General features: G+C 39.9%; 2 protein-coding genes across 6 annotated transcripts in view; both read left to right on the forward strand.

The window, feature by feature from the left end:
* cica (capicua transcriptional repressor a) overlaps positions 1–19,168 on the forward strand; it is a 95,964-nt gene extending 76,796 nt beyond the window's left edge. For 4 of the 5 annotated variants that reach the window (XM_038302767.1, XM_038302770.1, XM_038302768.1 and 1 more), the window contains exons 16-22: positions 3,172–3,460; positions 5,797–5,963; positions 10,473–10,636; positions 11,141–11,292; positions 13,268–13,402; positions 13,477–13,602; positions 16,194–19,168. In XM_038302767.1, coding sequence (XP_038158695.1) covers positions 3,172–3,460; positions 5,797–5,963; positions 10,473–10,636; positions 11,141–11,292; positions 13,268–13,402; positions 13,477–13,602; positions 16,194–16,456 — 1,296 coding nt within the window. In that variant the 3' untranslated portion in view covers positions 16,457–19,168. Of the gene's footprint in view, positions 1–3,171; positions 3,461–5,796; positions 5,964–7,055; positions 7,165–10,472; positions 10,637–11,140; positions 11,293–13,267; positions 13,403–13,476; positions 13,603–16,193 lie in introns of those variants that run through there. The other variant, XM_038302771.1, reaches the window with a different exon arrangement.
* A 1,832-nt stretch (positions 19,169–21,000) lies between these two features.
* Positions 21,001–23,693, forward strand: part of LOC119795018 (glycogen synthase kinase-3 beta-like) — a 30,161-nt gene continuing 27,468 nt past the window's right edge. The window contains exon 1 of the mRNA XM_038302822.1: positions 21,001–21,346. Coding sequence (XP_038158750.1) covers positions 21,172–21,346 — 175 coding nt within the window. The 5' untranslated portion in view covers positions 21,001–21,171. The remainder of the gene's footprint in view (positions 21,347–23,693) is intronic.

Here is a 23,693-nt window from a genome sequence, read left to right on the forward strand (position 1 = left end):
TAATTAATTGACATATTACTGATCTTGCTGGATTTTGTTCTGCTTTACTTCCATAAATTGCAGGATCTTCTTTTCTTTATCTTTGCCAGAAGATTTAAACTTTAAAAGCCTTGCCCTCATAATTTGCAAGTTAATTTATTTATAAAGAAAATATAAACGCTGCTTAAACAAATTTAAATGAAATTAAAAGTAAAATAAGTAGCCAACCTTATCACTGTCTGTAACCTACTAACAAGGTAAGGAAAGCATCAGATGAGCTACCTGAGAAACTAACGTTACGTTTCCCCACTTTAAAACCAAACAAACATGGTTACTCATCCTGCTGATCAGCTCTCTTCACTGCCATTGAAGGCTCCAACGTGTTTTCTTTTCAGGTGCTGCGTCATAACAGTGGTGCTTCCGTGCCATGTTCATTTGTTTTTACAAAAGTTGCATGTTACGACTTTTTTCACTTTACAAAGCGCAGGCTATTTTAATTATTGTGATCAATTTGCGCCGTCAATCCCGGCGCATGCGCGCTTCATTTGCAGTCTGGACGCTGAGGGTTAACTCCTCACTAAAATCCTGCGGCTCTGACTGAGAGGGATTCCTGTGGGAGAGGGAAAAGGGCGTTGGGATGGGGGAGGCGCCCCAAGGCAGGCAAAAGCCGCCAGTGACACCGTAAAAAGTCGCCAGATTTGTCGCTAGTCGCTTTTTTGAAAAATAGTCGCTGGAGGGGTCTGAAAAGTCGCTGAGTTGGCAACACTGCAACTGCGGCGCTGACTCGCTCCGCCATATTTTTTTTTTCTTCCCCCGGTTGACGGCGGCGGCGGATGACGCATTAATCGCGCGACACAACTAATCGATGATTAAATTCGTTGCCAACGCTTTTAAAAGTCGATTTTTATCGATTTTATCGATTCGTTGTTGCAGCCCTACAATTTATAGACTTCAGCACAGACAAGGAAAGTTTCTTCTTTCTTTGTAGGTTGTTTATAAGCCAGTAAAAAACCCCAAGTTCTCCTTTTTCTTTATATTTCAGGTGTCATCAACATTTATTTATAAAAAAAGAGTAACAAGGGAAAAGAAAGGGGGAAAGGAAATTTTTAAAATACATTTGTAGAGCTATAAACCTACAAAACGCATTGAGAAAAGTTTTAGTTATTTAGTTTAAATTACCAAAAGACAAAACACAAAAAGCTCACTGGTGGTACGATTTTGTTGGTACGATTTTGTTGGTACGATTTTGTAGGAGTTATCTGCATAACAAAGGCTACGTTCACACTGCAGCCATTGATGCTCAATTCCGATTTTTTTCTGAAATCCGATTTTCTTTTTTTTTTTGCGTTGTCATTCACATTTCCAAATATATGCGACTTGTATGTGTGTGAACTGCATTCACAGAACCTAAGTATCCCGCATGCGCAGTAGAGGGCGCAATGATGTCACAAGCCAGCATGCTCTGTGTTCACGGAAGTAAACATGGATGGTAGTGCTGGAACGCATGTAGCGATCTTTCCCAACCTTAAAAACGCAGTCTTTTTAATATGGTTAAACATAAACACTGCTCTCCGCATTATCGTCCACCATTGTTGTTGTTTTTCTTGCCACTTCTGCATAGCAAGAAGCAGAAGAGTGACCACTGTCGGGTATTAATGACATTTAGGTCGGATGGATGCGACCTGGCCGCATTTCGGTGCAGGTCGCATTTCTTATCGGATTCAGGACCACAGAGCCAAGTGGCCTGGGTCTCGTTGGAAGAATCGGATCTGTGTTGTTCAGACTGTCATTTATGGAAGAGGATTAGGGCCACTGGAAAAAAAAAAAAAAAAAGTTTAAAGATTTTTAAATTTTATTTCAGTTTAATATGGGAAAAAGTTAGAATTCTGACTTTAATCTCAGAATTCTGACTTTTTTCTTAGAATTCTGACTTTAATCGCAGAATTCAGACTTTTTTTCCCATGTTAAACTGAAATAAAATTTAAAAATCAATTAACTTTTTTTTTTTTTTCCAGTGGCCCTAATCCACTTCCGTAGTCATTAGAAGATCAGATCCAGGGTTATGGGGGGAAAAAAAAAATCAGATTTCGGTCACTTCAGGCTGCTGTGTGAACGTAGCCATAAAGACATAAAAACCTGCAGAACCACCATTTAAAAAAAAATAATTTTTATGTTTTTTTGTAACTTTGTCAAATGTCAATGTCAAATTTATTTATATAGCACTATAAAAACAGGTATAAAACTGCACCAAAGTGCTTTACAGGAAAAACAACAATATCAAATTAACAGAACAGAATGTGAAACACTGCTTCAATTAAAAGCCGAAGAATAAAAATAAGTTTTAAGAAGCGATTTAAAATGATCCAGGCTGTGGGCGTTCATCAAAATTAGACTTTATTTAAACATCAACAAAAGTCAACAACGCTCCCCAAATCAACAAGGAGCACTACAGTGTCCACATAAAAACATACATACAGCCAACATACACAAAATATACACACAGACATTCCCAGGCATGGTTCAAAGGAGTAGAAACTGCAAGGCGGCCAAATTGGTGATATACTGAATGTAAAAAGGACAAAGAAGAGGAAAAAAAATAAATACAATTTAGAGTTTCTCTGTAAGACAGATTGCATTGTGTTCCAGATCCCCCAGAATTTGTCCACCTTTTGATGAAGATCATGGGTCAATTTTTCGACTGAGGCAATAGCAGAAATGTTTGATAGCCACTCATCAAATGTAGGGGCCTCTGATCTGAGTAGTATACATTTCTTGACCAGAAATAACAGGATTATAAGCAAATGTTTTGTATCTGCATTTGGTAAGAGTTTCTGAAGCATGATTAAAAAGATAACAGGAGGGAGTTAGTGAGAACGGTTTACCAATGATCTCTTGTGTCATCAGGTGAATCTCAAATAAATGAATAGATATGCCCCTATGCTTTTTGCATTTATGACAAAGATCTCAGGCATCAGAAAACATCCTCTGAAGGCGAACAGACCCACCATTTTATTAATCTGTCTGGATATCAGGACAGGGACACTACTGAGGGCTTAAAGAGCCGGATGTGGCTCTGAAGCTGCAGGCTGTATAAGAAAGGCAGTCGTTTAGTAAAATCCAAACATTAAACCAAATCATCTAACTCCAGGATGTGTTTCAGGGACCTCAAACCTGCTTTCCACTCTCCTTCAGGTACTAGCAGCCATCTATCCTGCACAAACCGTTGCCCTGGCGACCAGCGTGGTCCCGGTGACAGCTGTGCCGCCTGCCGTAGCCTCCCCAGCCCAGGACGCGATAAAACCCGCCTCCCCGTCGACCAAAGCGGTGCAGGGTTCGGCGGCTGCAGGGGCGACCTTTCAGCCCGGGGCTGGAACTCAGGTGGAGGTGAAACAGGAGAGCCAGCTGGACGCTGAGAACGAAGGGTCATCAGGCTGCAACCCAAGCTGCTCCGTGGGCAGCTTAGAAAGTGGAGGCGCAGCAGGTAAAGGTCCACAATGTAGATCTTTTATGATGACTGCAGCTTATTCCTCTGTCATTCGACTCAGTGAAATATGAGCTTTGCATGAAATAACAACTTTCATAGAATTAAAAAGGAAAAGCAGCATCCAGGTTAGGATTGATTAGCTGATAGGAGTTGGAAAACATGGAAAACATTTATGGCCGCTGTCAATCAGTTCGTGGCCTAGTCAAAGCAAAGATGAATCGATTTACCTTTCTTTTTTTTTTAAGCCTATACAAACTATTTTAAAATCAGTCTAATTGATCACAGATATTTTGATCTGATTCCGCTGGGTTGATTTTTCAGCAAATATCGCTTTTTCTTTCTTCAGTCATGTGAAAAAATGAAACAATAATAAATCTCAACTTAAACATTTATGAAGGAGCAGCAACGCATGCGCTTCATTTGAAATCAAGGCGAATGCACACTCCTATTGGCCAATATTGATGCTATCTCCATGTAAAGTCCTTAAATGATTTGGGAAACCCTTCGTCAATGTCATGCCAGTTCATAGCTAAAAAAGTATCTCAAAGTACAGTTTACAGAAATAAAATTAACTAGCTCACCTTCATAGTTCACTTTTTCAACAATGACCTAATTTCTCCAACCTATAAATGAACTAGTTGAAGTTAATTTGGTAAATTAAGCCATATATTTTATCCTTTAAAGATAGGATCATAATCTATAGAGAGAAATGGAAAATACTAGATGCAGTAAAAGTATACTGGATGTGCAGTGAAGCCAAATTACACACAACTTCCGAATTGTTAGGTTGGCTGGAGGTTTGAAGAGGACCCAAATGCAGAGACTGAAGCTGAAGGTTTAATAACAAAAAGGGTAACTGAAGCAAAAATCCACAAACATAATCCACAAAATCCAAAAATACTGAAAAGCAGGAATACTTGCAAAAAGGGGACAAAGAAATGACAACAAACCAGCAAACAGTGACTGAGCAGGAAGTGTATATATATATATATATATATATATATATATATATATATATATATATATATATATATATATATATATATATATATATATATATATATATATATATATATATATATATATGGGAGAGAGAAACAAAGACCAGGCTAATCAGGCGATTGGGAGCAGGTGTGAACAGAGGAGTCTAGAAGGGAGCTAGGGGAAAAGGGGACTGACACAGGAGAAAATCAGAGGGCAGACGAGAAATACCTTAGAATTCAAATACAATCAAAAATAACTAGAATAACAAAAAATGGAAATAAAACCAATGGAAACCCAGAGATAAAACTTAAACTTTAACTTTTTGACAAGAATCATACAGGGACATTAAGGTTCTGCTGAAAAGATCCGGATCCAAAATTATTTTTTCAAGTTCCTTATTCAGTAGCAGATATTTCCAAGATAGCTATAATGCTTAGATGTCATTTTAAATTTGAAGTGGACAGGCTGACGTATGGACTTTTTTTGTTAAATCCTGGCGGGAACGGTTTATAGAAAACATGAGGTTTTTAAAGGTTAATCAAACTCTGCTAAGCGCTCTGCTAAACTGGAATCAGAAATACCAGCAGATGAGTCTGAATCGTTCAGACTAGTACTATCAGTAGACATGCTGGTCTATGAAGTGCAGTACACTGCAAAAATGATCTAGAAATAAGTAAAAATGTCTTAAATTAAGTGTATTTACCCTTGATTTGAATAGGTAAATTTGATAATTTGCCAATGGAATTAGTATTTTTACACTTAAATAAGATAATTAGATAATATGCACTTGGAATGAGACAATGCAATTGTGTTTTCTTATTTTAAATCTAAATTGTCTTGTTCCATTGGCAAAATATCTCTTTAATCTCCTCATTTTAAGAAGAAATGCACTTATTTTAAGAAAAAATGACTCATCTACATTTTGATTTTTTTCCAGTGTAAAACCTGACGTTATCCAAATGAAAGGTGTCGTTATTAATTAAATCGCTCTCCTTCACGTTCATAACTTCAAAAGTGGTCAGTTCGTTCCACTGTTCACTAAAAGTATGAAGGTAATCAGTGAACACTGTTCACATGGACAACACTGGAGAGAGTTATGCAGAAACAAAACAATTAAACTGGATTAAGAGAAGCAAAAATAAAAGAAAAGTGAACCAAATCATAATAATTTAGAAAACCTTCTGCTTTGGGTCTGCTGGCTCATGCACAGCATGTCCTTTCTGTTCAAAACTTGTTTTAAGAGTTGTATATAATGCAGAGACTGAGTTTGGCTCAAGGTTGTTGGAAAACTTCAGCGTTTACAAACCAAGCCAAAATCAGAAATCAACAGGATCTGTTTTATCTTTCAGTGAAAAAAGAAGAAGACATCGGTCTGAGCATCAAGGAAGAAAACATGAGAGATGAAGAAGAGAGAGCTAGACAGAGCGAGGTGGATGAAGAGCGAGAAAGAGCGATGAAGGAGAGCAGAGACAAGAAGGAAGCCAAAGAGACGGAGAAGGAAGACCGCAGCAAAGAGGTAAAAACAGATAGATGTTTGTCACAGATATTCAGCAGCTTCTATCATAAAAAACACTACAAATCTGCTTATCTCTGATTATGGTTTATCCACACAATAACTCCAAAAAAAGAGGTAAATGTCTGTTATTTTGGCTTTTTAAAACTCAAAAATAACATCAATACTTTTACACTTGAAGGTAGAAATCCAACAGACTGCAGTCCAGTTATGAGACATTTATAACTTATCTAAAATAATGAGCAACCATTATTAAAAAGCATCTGTGTGTCTGCCGGTAAGCTGCATTGGCATTTAATCAAATCAGCTTGATGCGAAGAGACTCTGTTCATTTATAAGGTGAGTCTGTGCAGAGACACGGATTAAAAATGCTTCACATTTTGAGCCCTGAGGCGGTTTGGCGCCATGCAGGTGGAGCAGGTGTATGGAGGATAAAAAGTGCCAAAATTAAATAAATAAATACAGCATTAAATAAATAACTAAATGTGTCAATAATTAATTAAATGTGGAATTAAAGAAATAAATGTGTCATTCATCAATTAAAACCACATCACTAATATAAAGTGCCACAATCAAATAAATAAATACAGCGATAAAAGAATCTGTCAAACTCACCCATCAAAGTTAGGGGGCGGTTATCTAACACCTGATTGGTCACCCTGCACATTAAAGCGAAGCAAATCGATTACAGAGACTCGATTCGCGTTAACCCCGCCCCCTAACTTTGATGGGTGAGTTTGACAGATTCTTTTAACAGTTTCGATGCACTGCGACACAGGACCATGAAATAATTAAATGCAGACTGAAATAATTATATATATTTTTTTTAATAAAATGAAGACATATTTTATTTAATTAATGACACATTTATATATTTAATTCCTTATTTATTTAATTAATTACACATTTAATTAATTGTTTATCGCTGTATTTATTTATATAATTGTGGCACTTTATATCAGTAACATGGTTTTAATTAATGAATGACACATTTATGTATTTAATTCCACATTTAATTAATTATTGACACATTTAATTATTTATTTAATGCTGTATTTATTTATTTAATTTTGGCACTTTTTATCCTCCATACAGGTGACCTTTGCTCTGTGGCCACAGTCCTCCATGGCCCAGTACCAATATTACACTCCTGCCATGATTCATTTTCTGTTTTAATAAATCTATACTATAAAAATAAAGGCATTCATAATTTGTTATTGCTGTTGTTTTCATTATTATAATTAATATGTTACAATCCTGCCTTTATATTATCCTATATTATGATAATAACACAAATAAAAACAATTTCTTCTGAAAAACTTTTTTTATTCTGACTTTGCATTTTACCTTGAAGGTTTAGAGGACGATCTTTTATTTCCAGGTGGATCATCTGAATAAATGGTCCTACTGATTATCAAGCATTTTGGTGATATGTTTATGTAAGGCCGTCATACGTGCTCATCCAGTTAGCTAACTGTTTCTGAGCATGCACACTTTCAGATATACATCTGTGGTGAGCTCACCTTTCTCCATGGCCAGTTCTAGACTTGGGCCAATGGGGGCCAGTGCCCCTGTAGATCATGTCCTGGCCCCTGTTATGGCCCCTGTACTGAAGACATAATACTCAAAGGAAATTCTAGTATTGATCTGGGCTGGAACAGACATGATTACTGATAGGTCATTTGGATCGATTTCATTGTTTCATTACAAATTCTGTTTTACTAATTATTCAAAAACAAGGTGATAGTTTCAGTGGTACTGAGATAGTATTTTTTATGTTCCACAAAAAAATAAAAATAAATAAATGCTAATTTTTACAGATGAATTTAGCAGTTCTTCTTGAGTTCAAATTTATAGAAAACTGTAGTTTTAACTTAAATTAATTTTAAAAATATGTAAAGTTCCTAAATTTTAAATGTATATTGACCTCATAAGAAATAGAATTTTTATTTAACCTCATCGAAAAGAAATTTCCCTTCATGCTGCTCTCTTTATATATTTGAATCTCTTGCCCTGATTATTTATTTCATGCTTTTCTGGGCCCCCATTAAAACACTCTGGCCCCCTGGTACATTTGGTCTAGATCCGCCACTGCCTTTCTCACTGCGGTTCTTTGAAAATGGCCGAGGGTCATAAGAGAAAAAGTGTCAACGAAGTGGATGTGAAGAAAAGAAAGGCCTCAGAAGAGGCAGATATATCCCAGAATGCTTTGCCTGGAGAGCTCTCCTCACAAAGGCTGCCGATACCTGACAGCAGCGACTAATAACAAAGATGGCGCCGGCACCAATCAGTGGAGGAGGAGTTACATGACCATTGGAGCAAAAAGCATTGATCATCTCGCATAAAGTCCGCTATATAGTCCCCGCTCTATACAGTGATTGAGGGATTTAGGGGTTAGGGTGGACATTCGGACACAGTAAGCTTCTGCTAGCGATGAGAACAGCAACTGTTAAACAGGGCGTGCATGAGGAGAAATGGGCTCGTGCACGCTCTCGCACGCGCATTTCTTTCTAAAGTGGAGAGGGCGTTTCTGTAAAAAAAATTGCGGAAATCCTTCACAGTACCTTTTAATGAATTATAATGCTCAGTATTAGAAGACAAAGTATTGTATTAGTAATAGTGGTGGGAAATTATTTTACAATTAGTTGAAAAAGTGAAGTGTGTTTTAGTTCTGTTTGCTTTACTGCCAGTAAATTCTGAACCAGCAAACATATACACTGCAAAAACGATCTAGAAATAGGTAAAATTTTCTTAAATTAAGTGCATTCACTCTGAATTTGAGTAGGTAAATGAGATAGTTTGCCAATGGAATACGTGTTTTTACTCTTAAAATAAGATAATTAGATAATATGCACTTGAAATAAGACAATGCAATTGTGTTTTCTTATTTTAAGTGTAAATTGTCTTGTTCCATTGGCAGAATGTCTATTTTACCTCCTCAATTCAAGAACCTACCGACTTATTTTAAGAAAAAAATGACTTATCTAGATTTAGATTTTTTGCAGTGTATTTGAATGTTACATTTTTTTAACTTGGGTTAATTTTCTAATCTGTTTAAAATAACATTATAAGGACGTGCAGGTGAGGCTGTCTGCCTCAAAAAAATCCTGACTATGCGTCGGACGGTTGCAAACCCGCACAGACCTCAAGCAGAAGTGCGCAGACAAAAAGCAGCTGTGATTGGTCCTTTGTATGCCTTTCCGGCTGTGTGTGTGGTCGTCCTTCTCGATTCGGTGCCGGGGCGTTAGATTAGATTAGATGAGCTTTATTGATCTCACAGCAGAGAAATTCACTGGTCACATATTGGCATAATAATTGAAGAAGGTGCAAACAAAGAGGAAAAAGGCATTAAGAATAAACAATATATACAGTATATCAAGATAAATAGGATTAAGGTGCAAGTGTACATGTATCACACACGATGAAAAACAAAATAAGAATAAGAAATAAATGTAAAAAAAAAACGAGGAACAACTATAATGGACAACTACGACCAAAGGTTAATTGAGGAGATTCGGAAGTGTAATCCGTCGGAGTTCTGGCGAGTTCTCGAATAGGCTCCTCCTTGCGCTTTGGCGGTAAACTGCTGTGCATCCCTAGAAATTCCAGACCAACGGTGCAGAAGCATACCAGCAAAACTGGTTCATGACCAGACGCAAGCGACAATTGATGTGTGCGGTTGCAGAAGTATAGCCTGGGTGCCATTCAGAACTTAGTCCCGCCCACAACGTTTGAGGTCGGGAAGTTCGGTCTGGCATCGCTCCATAGTAGCGCGAGTATGCTCGCCCAATATCTGGTCGGGCCAATCAAATTGTCAGGGCGGGCTTTATACTATGATGGACAGATGACCAACAGTAACGTAATCAACCACGTCACCAAAGCGCGCTTGGGTGACAACAACAATGGCTGCCGCTGGAGAGTTTGGGTGAGTAGATTCTGCTATTAGGTCTGTTCTAGAAGATATCGACAGCAAATTAATTTTAAAAGAGGAACAGAGAAACGCGATCAAGGCTCATCTTCTTATTCTAGGCGTGAAACTGCACGCTTTGATTTTTGCTGACAACAACAATGCGTCGCTTAACATACGTCACGCACTCCGTTGCTCTTATTGGTTGTAGGTCTATCCAATTGAGTGCAGAGGCATTTTTTTTTCTGGTTCGTTCAAAACACGCCCCATAATCACAGCTCTATGGAGCAGCATCAGACTCATATTCTGACTAGAATTGAGTCGGACTACGTCAGGCTAGCAGAAGTATAATCCACCCTTAAGTCCTCGCTGCGGCAGACACAGGTTCGAATCCGGTCTGTGGTCCTCCTCTTCTCTCATACCCCCTTTCCTTGTTTTTACTGTCAGAAAAACAAGCCACTAGTGCCGTAAAAACTAAAAAAAAAAAAAAAAATGAGATTGTGATTGTGATGTTGAATTTAATTTGTAAGACGTTTTTAAGGAAAGGGAAACGTCTGCGTTTCTTCTGTATGCTTCATCCACTGAAACCAAATGTTCTTCACCAGGCTGGACCTCGTTCCCCACCCCCACCACCACCACCACCTTCCTCATGTCTGGACCCCCCTCCCCCTCCACCAGCAGAGAAAGAAGCCCCCTCCTCATCATCTTCCTCTAAGAGGAATAAGTTTCGCCCCCCTCCACTCAAAAAGACGCCTGACTCTCATGACAAGTGAGTAACTGAGGATTCCTGCATATTTAAACTAATATAAACTCTTAAATCTCACAACAACAGATTTTTCTGTATAAAAAAAAAAGACTTGGGAACGATTTGAAACATAATTTTTCATAATTTTGATTTTGTGGTTGCCCAAAACAAGAAAGAAAAATCTGCCGGGTCCTTTTTTAAATCTGCTCATAAGTAACACATCCTCTTTATCATAACAGTTTACTGAGACCGGACTCCCATCTGTTAACACTCATTTCAAAGCTTTTTCAAGCCAACTTCCATCCTCCTAAGACTGTTGTGGGAGCTCTGTTTACTGAGCGTGTGTGGGCAGAATGCTGTACTCTTGATATTCTTAATTTAGTCCGTTGGGAAGACGCCACAAAGAGAGAGAGGCTAACGGAAGTGACCCTGAAGGAATGACAAAGCCTTCGGAGGAGATCCGGTTAAATTTGAACCAGATCAAACCCTTGATGGTGACTGAGGAGGCTGTCGTGTTTCCATCTGCAGGGTTTTGTCGGAGACCTCCTTTGAGGAACGCTTTGCTGAGCTTCCAGAGTTTAACCCAGAGGAGGTCCTTCCCTCTCCCACGCTGCAGAGCCTGGCCACCTCTCCTAGAGCCATCCTGGGAAGCTACCGGAAGAAGAGACGCAACTCTACTGGTGAGTTGGAGGCATGCAAATGAAATTATTTTCATTGAACTATGGAGGTGGGCGTGCTTCAGTGGTGCAGTGGTTAGCGTGCACGACCCAGGCCTTAAAGGCTGGTCATCCTCCTGCAGCAGTGTGTCACAGAGAGCTTTGATTTATGCCCAATATTGAAGCGTGGTCTGCGCTATGTTATTCCACAACACAAGAGGGACAATCAGGAACTAGCTGTGGGTCTAGATACGGCCGAGGCGGTGAGGAAATGGGGGCAAAGTTGTGCAATAATGGAGGGACATGAGGGCCATAAAGAGCGGGGATCCTGGTGGAAAAAGGCTCCTAAGGTTCTCGCGCACCTCGCTCTTCTAGCTAGTCCATCTTCACCAATCATTTTCCACAATGGCGGTCATACAAACAAAACAAGCCGGTAAGGTACCAAACAGGAAATACGCATAGTATAGAGCGGATGTAGATTTGACCAATCAGAGGCTTCCTGTCTGCAGCACTCTCTGCGGTCACCTACAATTTTGGAGAGGTGCACCAGAGTGTCTGCGTAAGGGGTGGGGGCATGTCTGCGTTAACTGCAACACATACGCAGACGACCTGGTTTCTGAGCATAAACCAGCTTTAAGGTTGACCCGGGTTCAAATGCGACCTGTGGTCCTTTGCTGCGTGTCGTCCTCTCTCTCATACCACCATTCCTGTCAGCCCACTGTACAAAAAAATGAGCCACTAGTGCCATAAAAAAAAAAAAAAAAAAAAGCTATGAAGATAACTCTTTTCCAGAGAGATTTTATATATAATCAATTTGATCACTTTTTTCTTTTCTTTTCAGATTTGCTTGCTTTTCAATTTACTCATTACAGATCACATTCTCTTCACAGTAAAGCCAAATACAGATGCTGACGTCCAGCAGACCAATAGAATCGCAGCTTCGCTTCTCCCTCTAGATGAAAGCCCGTCTCCAGAAGTGATGAGAATTAGATACGGAAAACACAGTTTGAAAAGAATGCAATTCTTAAAACTCAGTCTGAAAAGGAGAATTTGAAAAATTTATTTGAGAAGAAAATCTGTAAGACCAAAAAAGACATTTGAAAAAAATGTAATATAAAAACAAAACAAAAAAAACTAAGAAAACAGAATAGTATTTTTTTAAATAAGAATTTTCTAAAAATTTTATTTCTGATTTTCTTTTTTTTATTTACAAAATGTGCTCTTTGCTTGCAAGAATAATGGGATAAAATTAACTCCATATTAAACCAGGATTTAAATTGAATAAAACAAGAATTTCCCCTTCCATCTTTCTCTTATTTTACACCCTGTTTTAAAAACAGATTGTAAAAATTAAAATTTCTACAACCAGACTAAACATTGCGACGGCAATAACCTGTGCAATGAATAATGTGCAATTTACTTTTTGATACCCTGTGAATTAACCTATTAATTTATATTTGACACCCAGTGCAATAACTATATTAGTGTCGCTCTGATACCGATACCAGTATCGGGCGGGGCCCCGATCCAGCACTAAAATGGTGGTGTCGGTATCGGCGAGTACTAACAAATAATCTTTTTCCTGCTTTACATCCAAGTAGTATGCAGTTCTTCATATACACACACACACATCATTTTCAAACAGATGGTATCGGCCAATAATGCACAGCCAGGTATCGGGTATCGGGGCCAAAATGTGGCATTGGCACAACCCTAAACTATATACATAGATATAAATATAGATATCATCTATATAAATACAATAAATATATAAACACCCTGTATAACAACCCTGTATAATGATCCTACTATTAAAAAAAATACATACATATGTGGACGCACAGTATATACTGTATATATCCCATGCACCTTTTTCTTCCTTTAAAACTTTCTTCTTCTTTGACTATTTGAGCTGATGTAACAAGTACATTTCTCCACTGTAAGATCAATAAAGAAATCAATCATTTATTTAAATTCACCCCTCCTTGGGTCCCTCCAGAGCTTGAAGGGGCAGCAGAAGACCCCAGCTCCCCCCGTAGGAAGACCCGGCGTCTCTCCAGCTGCAGCTCAGAGCCCAACACCCCAAAGAGCGCGGCCAAGTGCGAGGGAGACATCTTCACGTTCGACAGACCAGGTAGGACGGGTGAACAGCCATCGCCAGGTGCCGAGTTCCCAACATTTCTGTGATGCCGTTTTATATCCAAACAGGTCCGGAAGCGGATGTTCCCCCAGGAGACCTGGACAGGGTTCCCTACTCGTCTCTTCGCAGGACGCTGGATCAGCGCCGGGCGCTTGTCATGCAGCTGTTTCAGGAACACGGCTTCTTTCCTTCAGGTAAAATCATCTCAGAGGAAAAAAAGAAGTGGAGATTTGAGATTTTTATCTGTTAAAACTGTGGTTGAAGATCCCGACCCTGTCTGGGGGAAAACTTTACAGTTTCTCTTTTCAAGGTAATGCCTTTTACAGTGTCGGACAAAAATAAAGGGCATAAAAGGAGGAGAAAATACAGAAGGCTACCAACGCATGTGAAAATGTTACACTTTCACAAATAACTTATTTGACGTCAGTATCTCTGCTTTCTGCAATGATATTACAGAAAGCAGAGAGCTTTTCAAAGCAGAGAAAATTTAATGGTTTGCATCATCAGCTCCTAATTTAATACCTGTTGATTACTGGATTTTGGATTGTGCTAGCAATAAGAAAAGAAGACTTTCAGGTATTTTTTCTCCAGTTCCTCCTGCAGACGTGACCAAAAGTCCTATTAGTCACGTTATATGCCTAATAAAAAAGACCAAAAGGTTATATTCAACAAGCTTCCTTCCACAGTGCTTAGATAGACCTTTTTAAGCCTGAATAGAATTCCAGCTCCGGGTGCAATGAGCTAACAGAAACAGATGTGAAGCCGTCTACAGGCAGAAGACATGGGCAATGTGGAGTCAACAAGTCATCTCCATGTCATGTATTTGTTCTACCCAGCCAATTAACCAGGTGATTCCAATCTGCACAGGTTAATTCACGGTGAAGATTGCACTCACCTGCTTCAGTGGCTGGGTAGAACAAATACATGACATGGAGATGACTTGTTGACTCCACATTGCCCATGTCTGCCAGGCAGTAAAGTATAACTACCAGAAAGCCACACTTGATGCAGCTATTTCTTACAGTAAAGCAACAGCTGGGTGTGGTCAAAGACCAACCAACAGGCCTTTATCTAGGAATATTTCATAGGGTGTTCCCTTGGTGGGTCGTACCTTTAGCTTTTGTGCAGCAAAGAGGGGTCTGGGGGCGATTCTCCGCGGGAAAATTTCAATTTAATCTATCTTAAACGCTATTTCCTGGATTTTGAGGTGGAATGCAGCTAACTTTTTACTTTATTGCAACACTACCTTTGTCCTGATTATGGGAAGTATATGTATGGAAGAGGATTAGGGCCACTGGAAAAAAAAAGTTAACTGATTTTTAAATTTTATTTCAATTTAACATGGGAGAAAAAGTCTGAATTCTAACTTTAATCTCAGAATTCTGACTTTAATCTCAGAATTCTGACTTTTACTCAGAATTCTAACTTTAATCTCAGAATTCTGACTTTAATCTCAGAATTCTGACTTTTACTCAGAATTCTGACTTTTACTCAGAATTCTAACTTTAATCTCAGAATTCTGACTTTTTTCTCAATTCTGACTTTTTTCTCAGAATTAGTTACCTAATTCCGTCATTTTCCACCAATGTGTCACTGGCCACCTCAAACAACTCACATCTTTGTCAGTGAAGCTGAGTGCTCCCACATCTCTTCCTTCATGGTGCCCATCTACATTAAGATCCACAATTCTGAGATTAAAGTCAGAATTCTGATAAAAAAGTCAGAGATTAAAGTCAGAATTCTGAGAAAAAAGTCAGAATTCTGACTTTTTCCCATATTAAACTGAAATAAAATTTAAAAATCAGTTAACTTTTTTTTTTTTCCAGTGGCCCTAATCCTCTTCCGTATATATATGCTTGACTAGAGGTGGAAATTTCATAAGAAAGACATGAGATAATGTTTAGGTACAATATTATGTTTCATAGGTTAATTCAAACGATCATAACAATCAGCAGCGTCTGCTGCTTCATTTTTTATGCTTGAACACAGGTCAGTGAGTACAGCAAAATGTGTCCAGATGCGTCTGCTGCTCCTTTCTTCAATGTCAGAGAGCGGCTTTGCTATATTTTCTGTGATTAGTGGGTAAAAAGTAGTTTTAATATATTTTTTTGTGGGAAAGTTCCCCTGATAACATCGTCTGTGCAGTCAGTTCATCCAGATTACCATCCTGCCTCATCCTGGGAGCTGCTCACACCCCCATATACAGGTGGTGCCTCTTGGAGGTTTTCCCCTATTGTTGATAGTGACTAGAAGTAGATGTTTGCGTTTTTCAGGTATGTGGCACAAGCTGCAGGCATCAGGAGAATAAAAGCAAACATATTTTTCTGGCGGGTTTTCACATTTTAAGTTAAATAAAGTTTCAGAGGAGTGATCATAGCGCTCTGCATCAGCAACGCTGTTTCTGTTGCTCTACAGCTCCAAGATCAGCTTCTCTGATTGGTTGATGACTACAGAATGTGCTGCTTGTGAAATGTTGAACATCTGAATGAAATTTCCAGGGGAAACTTAGAGCGTAACAAAGCTGTACATCCCAAAAAAAGGGCGTACAATTTCTCATTTTTTTAGTAAGGGGCGTACGATGTACAGCCGTTACGCATTGCTAGCTAAAAGCCTGCCAACCATTATTAATTCCTACCCACTTCTGATCTGAACCCTTTACAGTTCAGAGCCATATTTGCCCTCAGACGTTACATTTCCTCTTTTTTTAAGATAAAATGTTTTTTATTTGTTCAGATTTTTTACCTCTTTTTTAAATTTCCCTCCATCCTTCATCTTATCTGTCCAGCTCAGGCCACAGCCGCCTTCCAGGCGCGTTTCCCGGACACTTTCCCCACCAAAGTGTGTCTGCAGCTGAAGATCCGAGAGGTTCGTCAGAAGATCATGCAGACGGCCACGCCAGGAACACTGGAGCCTGGGGGGTCCTCCGACGCCGGGCCTTCCCCGTCCCACCACTCGTCATCCAGTCAGTCGACGCGGGACGACGGAGGGACGGAGCATCAGGGAGACAAAGGCCAGAGCTCGGAGGAGCCGAAAAGCGAAGGACCGTAAAACGGAAAGAGAGAAGTGTGTGTGATAACCAGAACAGGACTGGTTCCACTGGCACTGATTCCCATTAGACCTGGGCAAAAAAAAAAAAAAAACAGACATAACAGCTGAAATTATAAGACACCTCCAGACAGGATTTGATTGTCTAATCAGACCTTGAAGTGTTTAAACCACATACAAGGCGTGATGAGTTAAGTGCTTCTTGAATTTCCTTTTATCCTGAATGTTTTTCTTGAAGGTTTTGCCCAGGTCTGCTCTCAGCACATTGAAGGAGTTTGGGACTCCAACTCTTCGGTACACACTCTCTATCTCTCTGGTACACACACACACGTGCACACACCACCCACACAGGAACCAAATTAGACTGTTACTCTTGGTTGTTCGTCCCCCCGGAGCCACAACCAAGGACACAACACACAAAGGCACTATGTCACTTAGCGTGCAGATGCAGTTTGCTGTTGCCAGCCAGCCAGCCACCCCTCAGATGCCATTGACTTGACCTCCTTGGCGCCCTTCCACTCCTCAGCACCGTGGTCGGGCCGCAAACACAACCCCAGCGACCTCCACTGATATTTCAACAGCCCCTCGATGCTGCAGGACAGTCGGCACGCGCACACGGAGGCATGCGTAGACACATATGCAGTGCGAACACAAAGATAATCAAACCCCGGGTCTGACGAAGCCATCGGCCTGCACTCTTTCTAGTGATTGTATTGAGAGACAGAAGAGTCTGGATGCAGTGTGACCAATCTTTGCACCTTCAGCTGTTGCCATTATAACAGACTGAGAGCTTCACGGGCAGGAGCCGAATATCTATGTCTGTATGTCTGGGAGGGAGAGGGGGGGTCCGATCCCCTGAAACTTGTTTGAACGGGCACCATAAAGAGATTATGTAACGAGACTACTGGTTGTGGCGATTTGGAGGCGGAAACTCCAGCACTGGACCGAATGTGACGAGCTCACCGACAGGAAGGAAAAGCAGGAACTCAACCAAACTTCTCAGAATCCCTCCTCTGGATGGAGGCCATGTTGATTTTTCTCTCGTCATTGTTGCCGTGGAAATAACCAGTTTTACCGTGGCCTGTTTTTTTTTTTCTCTCTCTCTTTCTCTCGTGGCTCTAATGTGTTTCTTCTCCAGCATAAAAAGACAAAAAAATCTAAAAGACAAAAAAAAAAGAAGGAAAGAAAAGAAAGGACACAAAATGGGAGGGGGGGTAAATCAGTCCGTGCCCTCCCTTTCCACCCCTCCTTCTGACGGTTCCTGGCCAGACTCAGAAACAGGGCGGGGCAGGGATGTTTGGTGGTTTCATATTTTGAAAAAAAAATTTAAATGTTAAAATCAGGTGTTTGCACATTTTGTGCGTCCCCTTGTTGTCGGGGGATCGCCACAAGTTCAATCAGGAAAGTATTGTTTTTAAGAGATTGTTTTAGTAAAATAGCCTCTTTCCATATGTTTCCCCCACCCCCCCCTCCATCTCCCTCCCCTCTGACTCTCCTCACCCTTCCAGTGTTGTTAGAAAGTGCCCTTAAGCACTGGTCTCGGGTCAAGCGTTATGTAGCTCAGGATGGTTCTGGTTAGGGTTCAGTTCAGGGAAAGCAGATCCTAGACCAGCCCTGGAGGGCAGACCCTGGAGCCATCCCCCCCCTCCTCCCTCCCCTCTCGTCTCGACACTTTATCCTTTCCCATCAAATGGTGCAATAGGACATTTATTTCTTTTGGAAATGGCTTTTATTAACTTTTTTGTGGGGGGGGGGGGAGAAGCGAGGCTCTGTGCCATAGATTTTTTTAATTCAGTGCAGTCAGTGTGAGGAAAGAGCTGTTGTGATCTTGAACTGTGGTTAAAAAAAACAGCAAAAAAACAAAAAAGAATCACAAATATTATCAACGTTAAGGAGATAGAGTGTAAAACTTACTAAAAGTCAACAACAATTATTTGAATAGCACTTTTTTGGCTCTTTGCTTCTTTGGTGAAGAGTGGGGGTAGTTCTTATTATGGGTATCTCTTTTATTTCGCTGTATAGAGTTGGATGTGTGACTATATATATATATATCTATATGTATAGATATATATATCTATATAGATATAAATATATTACAGGTATTTCCATATTTGTGCATTTATGTCTGTGTTTGGGAGATGTGTATGTTTTGGCACATGCAGGCAGTTTGTCAACACGACCGACCTCTTCTCCTGTCACCACTCAGCAACATCATCAAGCATATTTTTCCATTCTATATTCTACTCAAGAGATGGTATTTTTATAGTCACCGCGACTATTTCCTCAGCCATATAGACTGTTAATTAACTCAGCTGATTCAGGAAACGTGTATAAATATATACCAAACATACGCAGGATACACATTTTAATGCATAAATATAAATCAACACACAAAGGTAATTATAGAGGATCGGTTCACCTCACTTTTAGGGAGGGGGGGGTTCTTTAGGGCTGTTAAGTGTCGATCTGCATGCATGTGCAAACATGTGCACACTTGCACACGCCCGCACAGACATGCGTGCGTTCACACACAGTTATGCGTGTAAAGTGTATGATTGTGCTTCTAAAATAAAACTGTCCTTACTTTGGAGAAGGAATTTTAAGGATGAGCGATGTGAGTGTTATCTCATAAGCAGGCATGTTGACCATGTGCAATATTTCTAAAATGACAACAAAAAGAAACTAAATATTGAAAATATTAAAGATCTAACACAATGCCTTGTGTTGTTGAGTGTTTATCTATCTGCTTTTCTTCCTTTTTTTATGCACCTTAAATTAGTGTTGGCAGGTACCAACAAATAGGGCACCGATACCATTTTTAGGGCCAAAAGTTTATTTAACTATTGTCACCCATTCCAGGTAGGCAATAAAAAGTTCTACCGGATTCACTTTGTATTAGTCTGTTTCCTGCTTCACAAAGCCATGATGGCAATTATTTTACATCCAAGTAGTCTGCAGTTCTTCATATATATACACACACACATCAATTTTAAACAGATTGTATCGGTATCGGCCTATACTGCACTGCCAGGTATCGGGCATCGGTGCAACACTACCTGAAATACAGTGTTGCATAATAAAAAGGTAACCACATCTCAGAAAAAGATTGATTGTTGTTGTACAGGATATAACGTAGATGAACATCTGACCTCCAAACTCAGTCCTGGATTGGGCTTTGAAATAATCTAATGGAAAAATATGCATGTAAATATGTTTCAGCTTTAGTTTGACATATACAGACATTAGTCCTCTCTTTATACAGAAGCTTTGGATGTTTGGGCTGAGCTTCAACGGTAACACAGGCATCCATTTCTGTGATGGATTTCCTTAACGAACCTCTCCTTTGGCAGACTACGAGGCATTTTAAATCTTTTCTATATGTATTTAATCTCCCCAATTACTGAGCCACAATGTGTGGCTGTATACTTGTTTTTTCTTCCTTTGTAATTCCGCTACTTAGTTACCATACCCATGCTTCACAGATGTATGTCATGAAATCTCAAATTTAAGTGATTTTTTCTTTTTGATTTGCTAAGAATCGAGTGGTTTTGTTATGATCTGATACATAAAACCCATTAAGTGCCAGAGGTTCTTAATGTTCTCTTGGTATTCACAGTTTGCTAGGAATCAAAAGGAGACACAAAATTATAGTAGTTTTAGATCTGGCCATTTGTCCATCAGACAATCCCTGTATCTCACAGTTGATGCTCCACCAGTTAGCCTTTCATATAAATGAATTAGGCCATCTGCACAGATATAGGTCAGACAAAGGGGAGATCTGCTCAAACAGTCCACACCTATAAGAACGAGGAGAAATCCTGATTTGGAAATTGAGAATAGAATAAATTTTCCTCAGCCAAAGGCCATAAGCCTTGTCAAGTGAGTATTTATGCATATTCCAGTCTTGCAAAAATATAAAGTCATCTTTTGTAAGGAAAAAAAAATAAAATATATATATATATATATGTGTGTGTGTGTGTGTGTAGATAAATATGTGTGTATATATATATAAATATATATATATACACATGTATGTGTGTGTGTATAAGCATTCATACATTCATATTTACTTGCCATTGCCGTTGTTCATTATATAGATATAAATGATAAATATATCTATATCTTTATCATATATAACTATATCATATATATCTATATCTAAATATATTATATATATTATATATATAATATATACATATATATATTACAAAAATATATATATTACATATATACATAATATATGTATATATTTGTACATATGTATATATACATATAATATATATATATATTTATACACACACACATATATATGTGTATAAGCATTCATACATTTATATTTACTTGCCATTGTAAATATGTATTGTGTAGTTTGTCACAGAAGAGTAGATTTACTAATTGCATTTGATTATAAATATGTTTACATTGTTATTAAATTATTTAGTTTGGAGTTGAATAACTTTTAGGTAATTAATGGCAAAGTTGTAGTCATTTTGTTTTATGGGTACAAACATTTTCCCCAGCTGCCTCGAACTCCATCTCCCAGGTGGCATTGCGGCAGCTCTGTATCTAGGTGTCTAGCAACAGCTTTCAACCCAGACAGCTGGCGGCGGAAACTGAAGCGCAATTCTTTTAACTATTATTCGCCACCCGTTGATCATAATTATTAGTCGCTGAGCTGAAAACAGAGGGGAGAATAACTCTGACCTCTGCTCAGAGATATGAGCGGCAGCGGGCGGCCCAGGACCAGCTCGTTTGCTGAGCCGCCAGGTGTTCCAGGAGCCCTCGCAGCCTCCGCCGGATCAGCCGCTGCCGTGGGGAGCAGCACAGGAAAGTCCGGGGTCCCGCAGGCCTCCGGCAGCAGCTCGTCGGGATGCTCGAATCTTAAGCTTTCCAGTAAGTTATTTTTGCCTAATAGTCACCAGTTTAAACATTTATTTCTAGTATGTTTTAAAGTAGCTTGTTTATTTAAAAAAAAATCTGACGGTAGGTTCCCCTGATAAAGAAGAAAATCGTATTTTTCCTTCCTCGAGTATGTGCTAATCAATAGGTAGCATAGAGCTAGCACGCTAACAAGTTTGTTAGCAGAACAGATTTTATTCAGCTGGGCTTTAGCAGCAGAGTTTCCATGCTAACCAACTTATTAGCATGCTACCTAGCTGGTTGTTTTAGCCACTTTTTTAGTTCCTTATCCGGATGATATCACTGTGACAGCGGTCCGAATGATCATTAAAACCCGGGGGAACCTGAGGCTGTCAGGTGATGATATGAATTATAAGCACGGACCCTTGTTTCGGGAGGTCGGGTTAATTAGATCGGGGTCAGTTTGAGTGAAATCATGAATTAGTCGGTGGTTCTTTGTGGCAAAGCTGGTCTCGGATAACTTGAACGTTTGGCTCTTTTGTTGCTGTTTGCGTGAGAGGAGCATCAGCTGTCGGTCCGGCTCGCCTGGGGTTGGGTCAGGGCGCAGCGATGCTCACCCACCAAGGTCACCTGTGGGGCGAGGACTCGGCAGCAGGTGGTCGCAGCCTGGAGCTGCAAGTGATGCGCGTCCAGCTCCAGAGCACTGCTGCCTTCTGGGACATCTAGGGGTTGTGTCCTTAATCAGAAAGCATATCTGGGCTATTTGAACCCCCCCTTAGTTTTGCTCTTTCATCTCCTTGATTCTATTAAGTCCCTAATCTTGTATTGAGGAAAGAATCAGGTGTTTTAGCTTAACATAAAGCTAGTAATGTCATTAAAGCAGAAACAAATTACCTGAAGCATGCCACTCTTATCTAATGTACTTCAGTTAGCTATTATCACTGGACTGTTTTTAAAGCCTGCAGCCAAGATGGTGGAAAAACAACACTTGTCCAGCATGGCCAAACCAGCTTTGGCTGCAACTGCAGTCTGAGGTGGATCAGAGCATCTGAGGTTTCAGCTGATCAGAGATGTTTTGCAGGACATGTGCAGACCATGCATTTTGCTTAAATATATTTTCCATTGGTCAGATAACTTAAAGCTACAGTGTGTAATTTTCAGCGACATCTAGCGGTCAGACTGCAGACTGCAGCAACACGAACGTCTCCCCCCCACCGCTTCTCCCCCCCAACAGTACGGCGAGCGTTACGGGACAAAATGTCTTCCACGACGTCCGCATCACCTACCTTCTCAAGTGATGAGGTTTGTTTACATAGATAATTTTACAGATAGTATTTCATTAGTCTGTGTAGGGTATAGATTTCATGTAGACTTAAGATAATAAATATACCCGTTATTTTTTCTACGTCGTTGTGACGTTTTGGTGAGCTGCTTTGCATGGTGATATAAACAGACGAAGTAATTGTAGTCATTAGTTTAACAGCGAGATTGTGTTCGCTGGAAGAATATATATTCCCCGTTTACAGAGTCCAAGTCTTGTTTGTGGCACGGGGGTTACAAGGCAAGGAAGAGGGAAAGGAAGAGGGCAGAGAGGCCGGGGTGAGCGTGCAGCTGGGGCCAGGCGAGAGAGGGGAGCCAGCGGGGTGAGAGCAGAGGAGGAAAGGCTTGAAGATCTCCAAAGGAGCCGGAGAGAAGTAACCGAGGTATATATCCAGAAAATTATTTTACAGAAAATTACTGAATCATTACCTGTGAAACGTCAGGGACGTTGCTGAATAAGTATACTGGAGAGTAACAGCATCATCACGCAGCATGTTATTGTTTTAGACAGGTCTGAGCATCCTGTACTCCAAAAACTGCAGTGATATTAGACAATTGTGTGTATAGGATTAATTACCTGTCCAAGAGAAAACTGGCAACTTGAGCGTCACTTTGAAAACCTTTTTCCTCCATCAGTGACTTCCATCGTGTAAATGCCGTGCCAATGTTGATCCGTGTTTTTTGTCGTTTCTTGTCACTCTTGCGTTTATTCTCGTCGTGTTTCCGCTTCTTAGATGACGGGGGTTCGGTGTCCGCCGCTTTTCGTTGTGATACAGAGTAGGCATGATCCTCCATTCGTCTGATGTTTGGCCACACAGTGCCAAACAGTTTGCAAAGTCACTCACGCCTGCCGCCTTGTTTACCTTTCTTGTTACCGAGGCGCAGTATACCTGCTTCTTCTTCTTCTTTGGTTTCAGGCAGACTAAACGCTTCTCAGGCATAATACTGCCATCTACTGTTCAGTACCGTCTCAGTTCATCTCTCTCAACTTGCCGTAGTTATTTTCGAGCGTCATGGGAGATCTCGCAATCGCTAGTTTGTTGCCTCTGCGCTGCCGTAG

This window comes from Cyprinodon tularosa, unplaced genomic scaffold (genome assembly GCF_016077235.1).
Source record: "Cyprinodon tularosa strain WSP-4 unplaced genomic scaffold, ASM1607723v1 ctg5, whole genome shotgun sequence".
Taxonomy (NCBI): domain Eukaryota; kingdom Metazoa; phylum Chordata; class Actinopteri; order Cyprinodontiformes; family Cyprinodontidae; genus Cyprinodon; species Cyprinodon tularosa.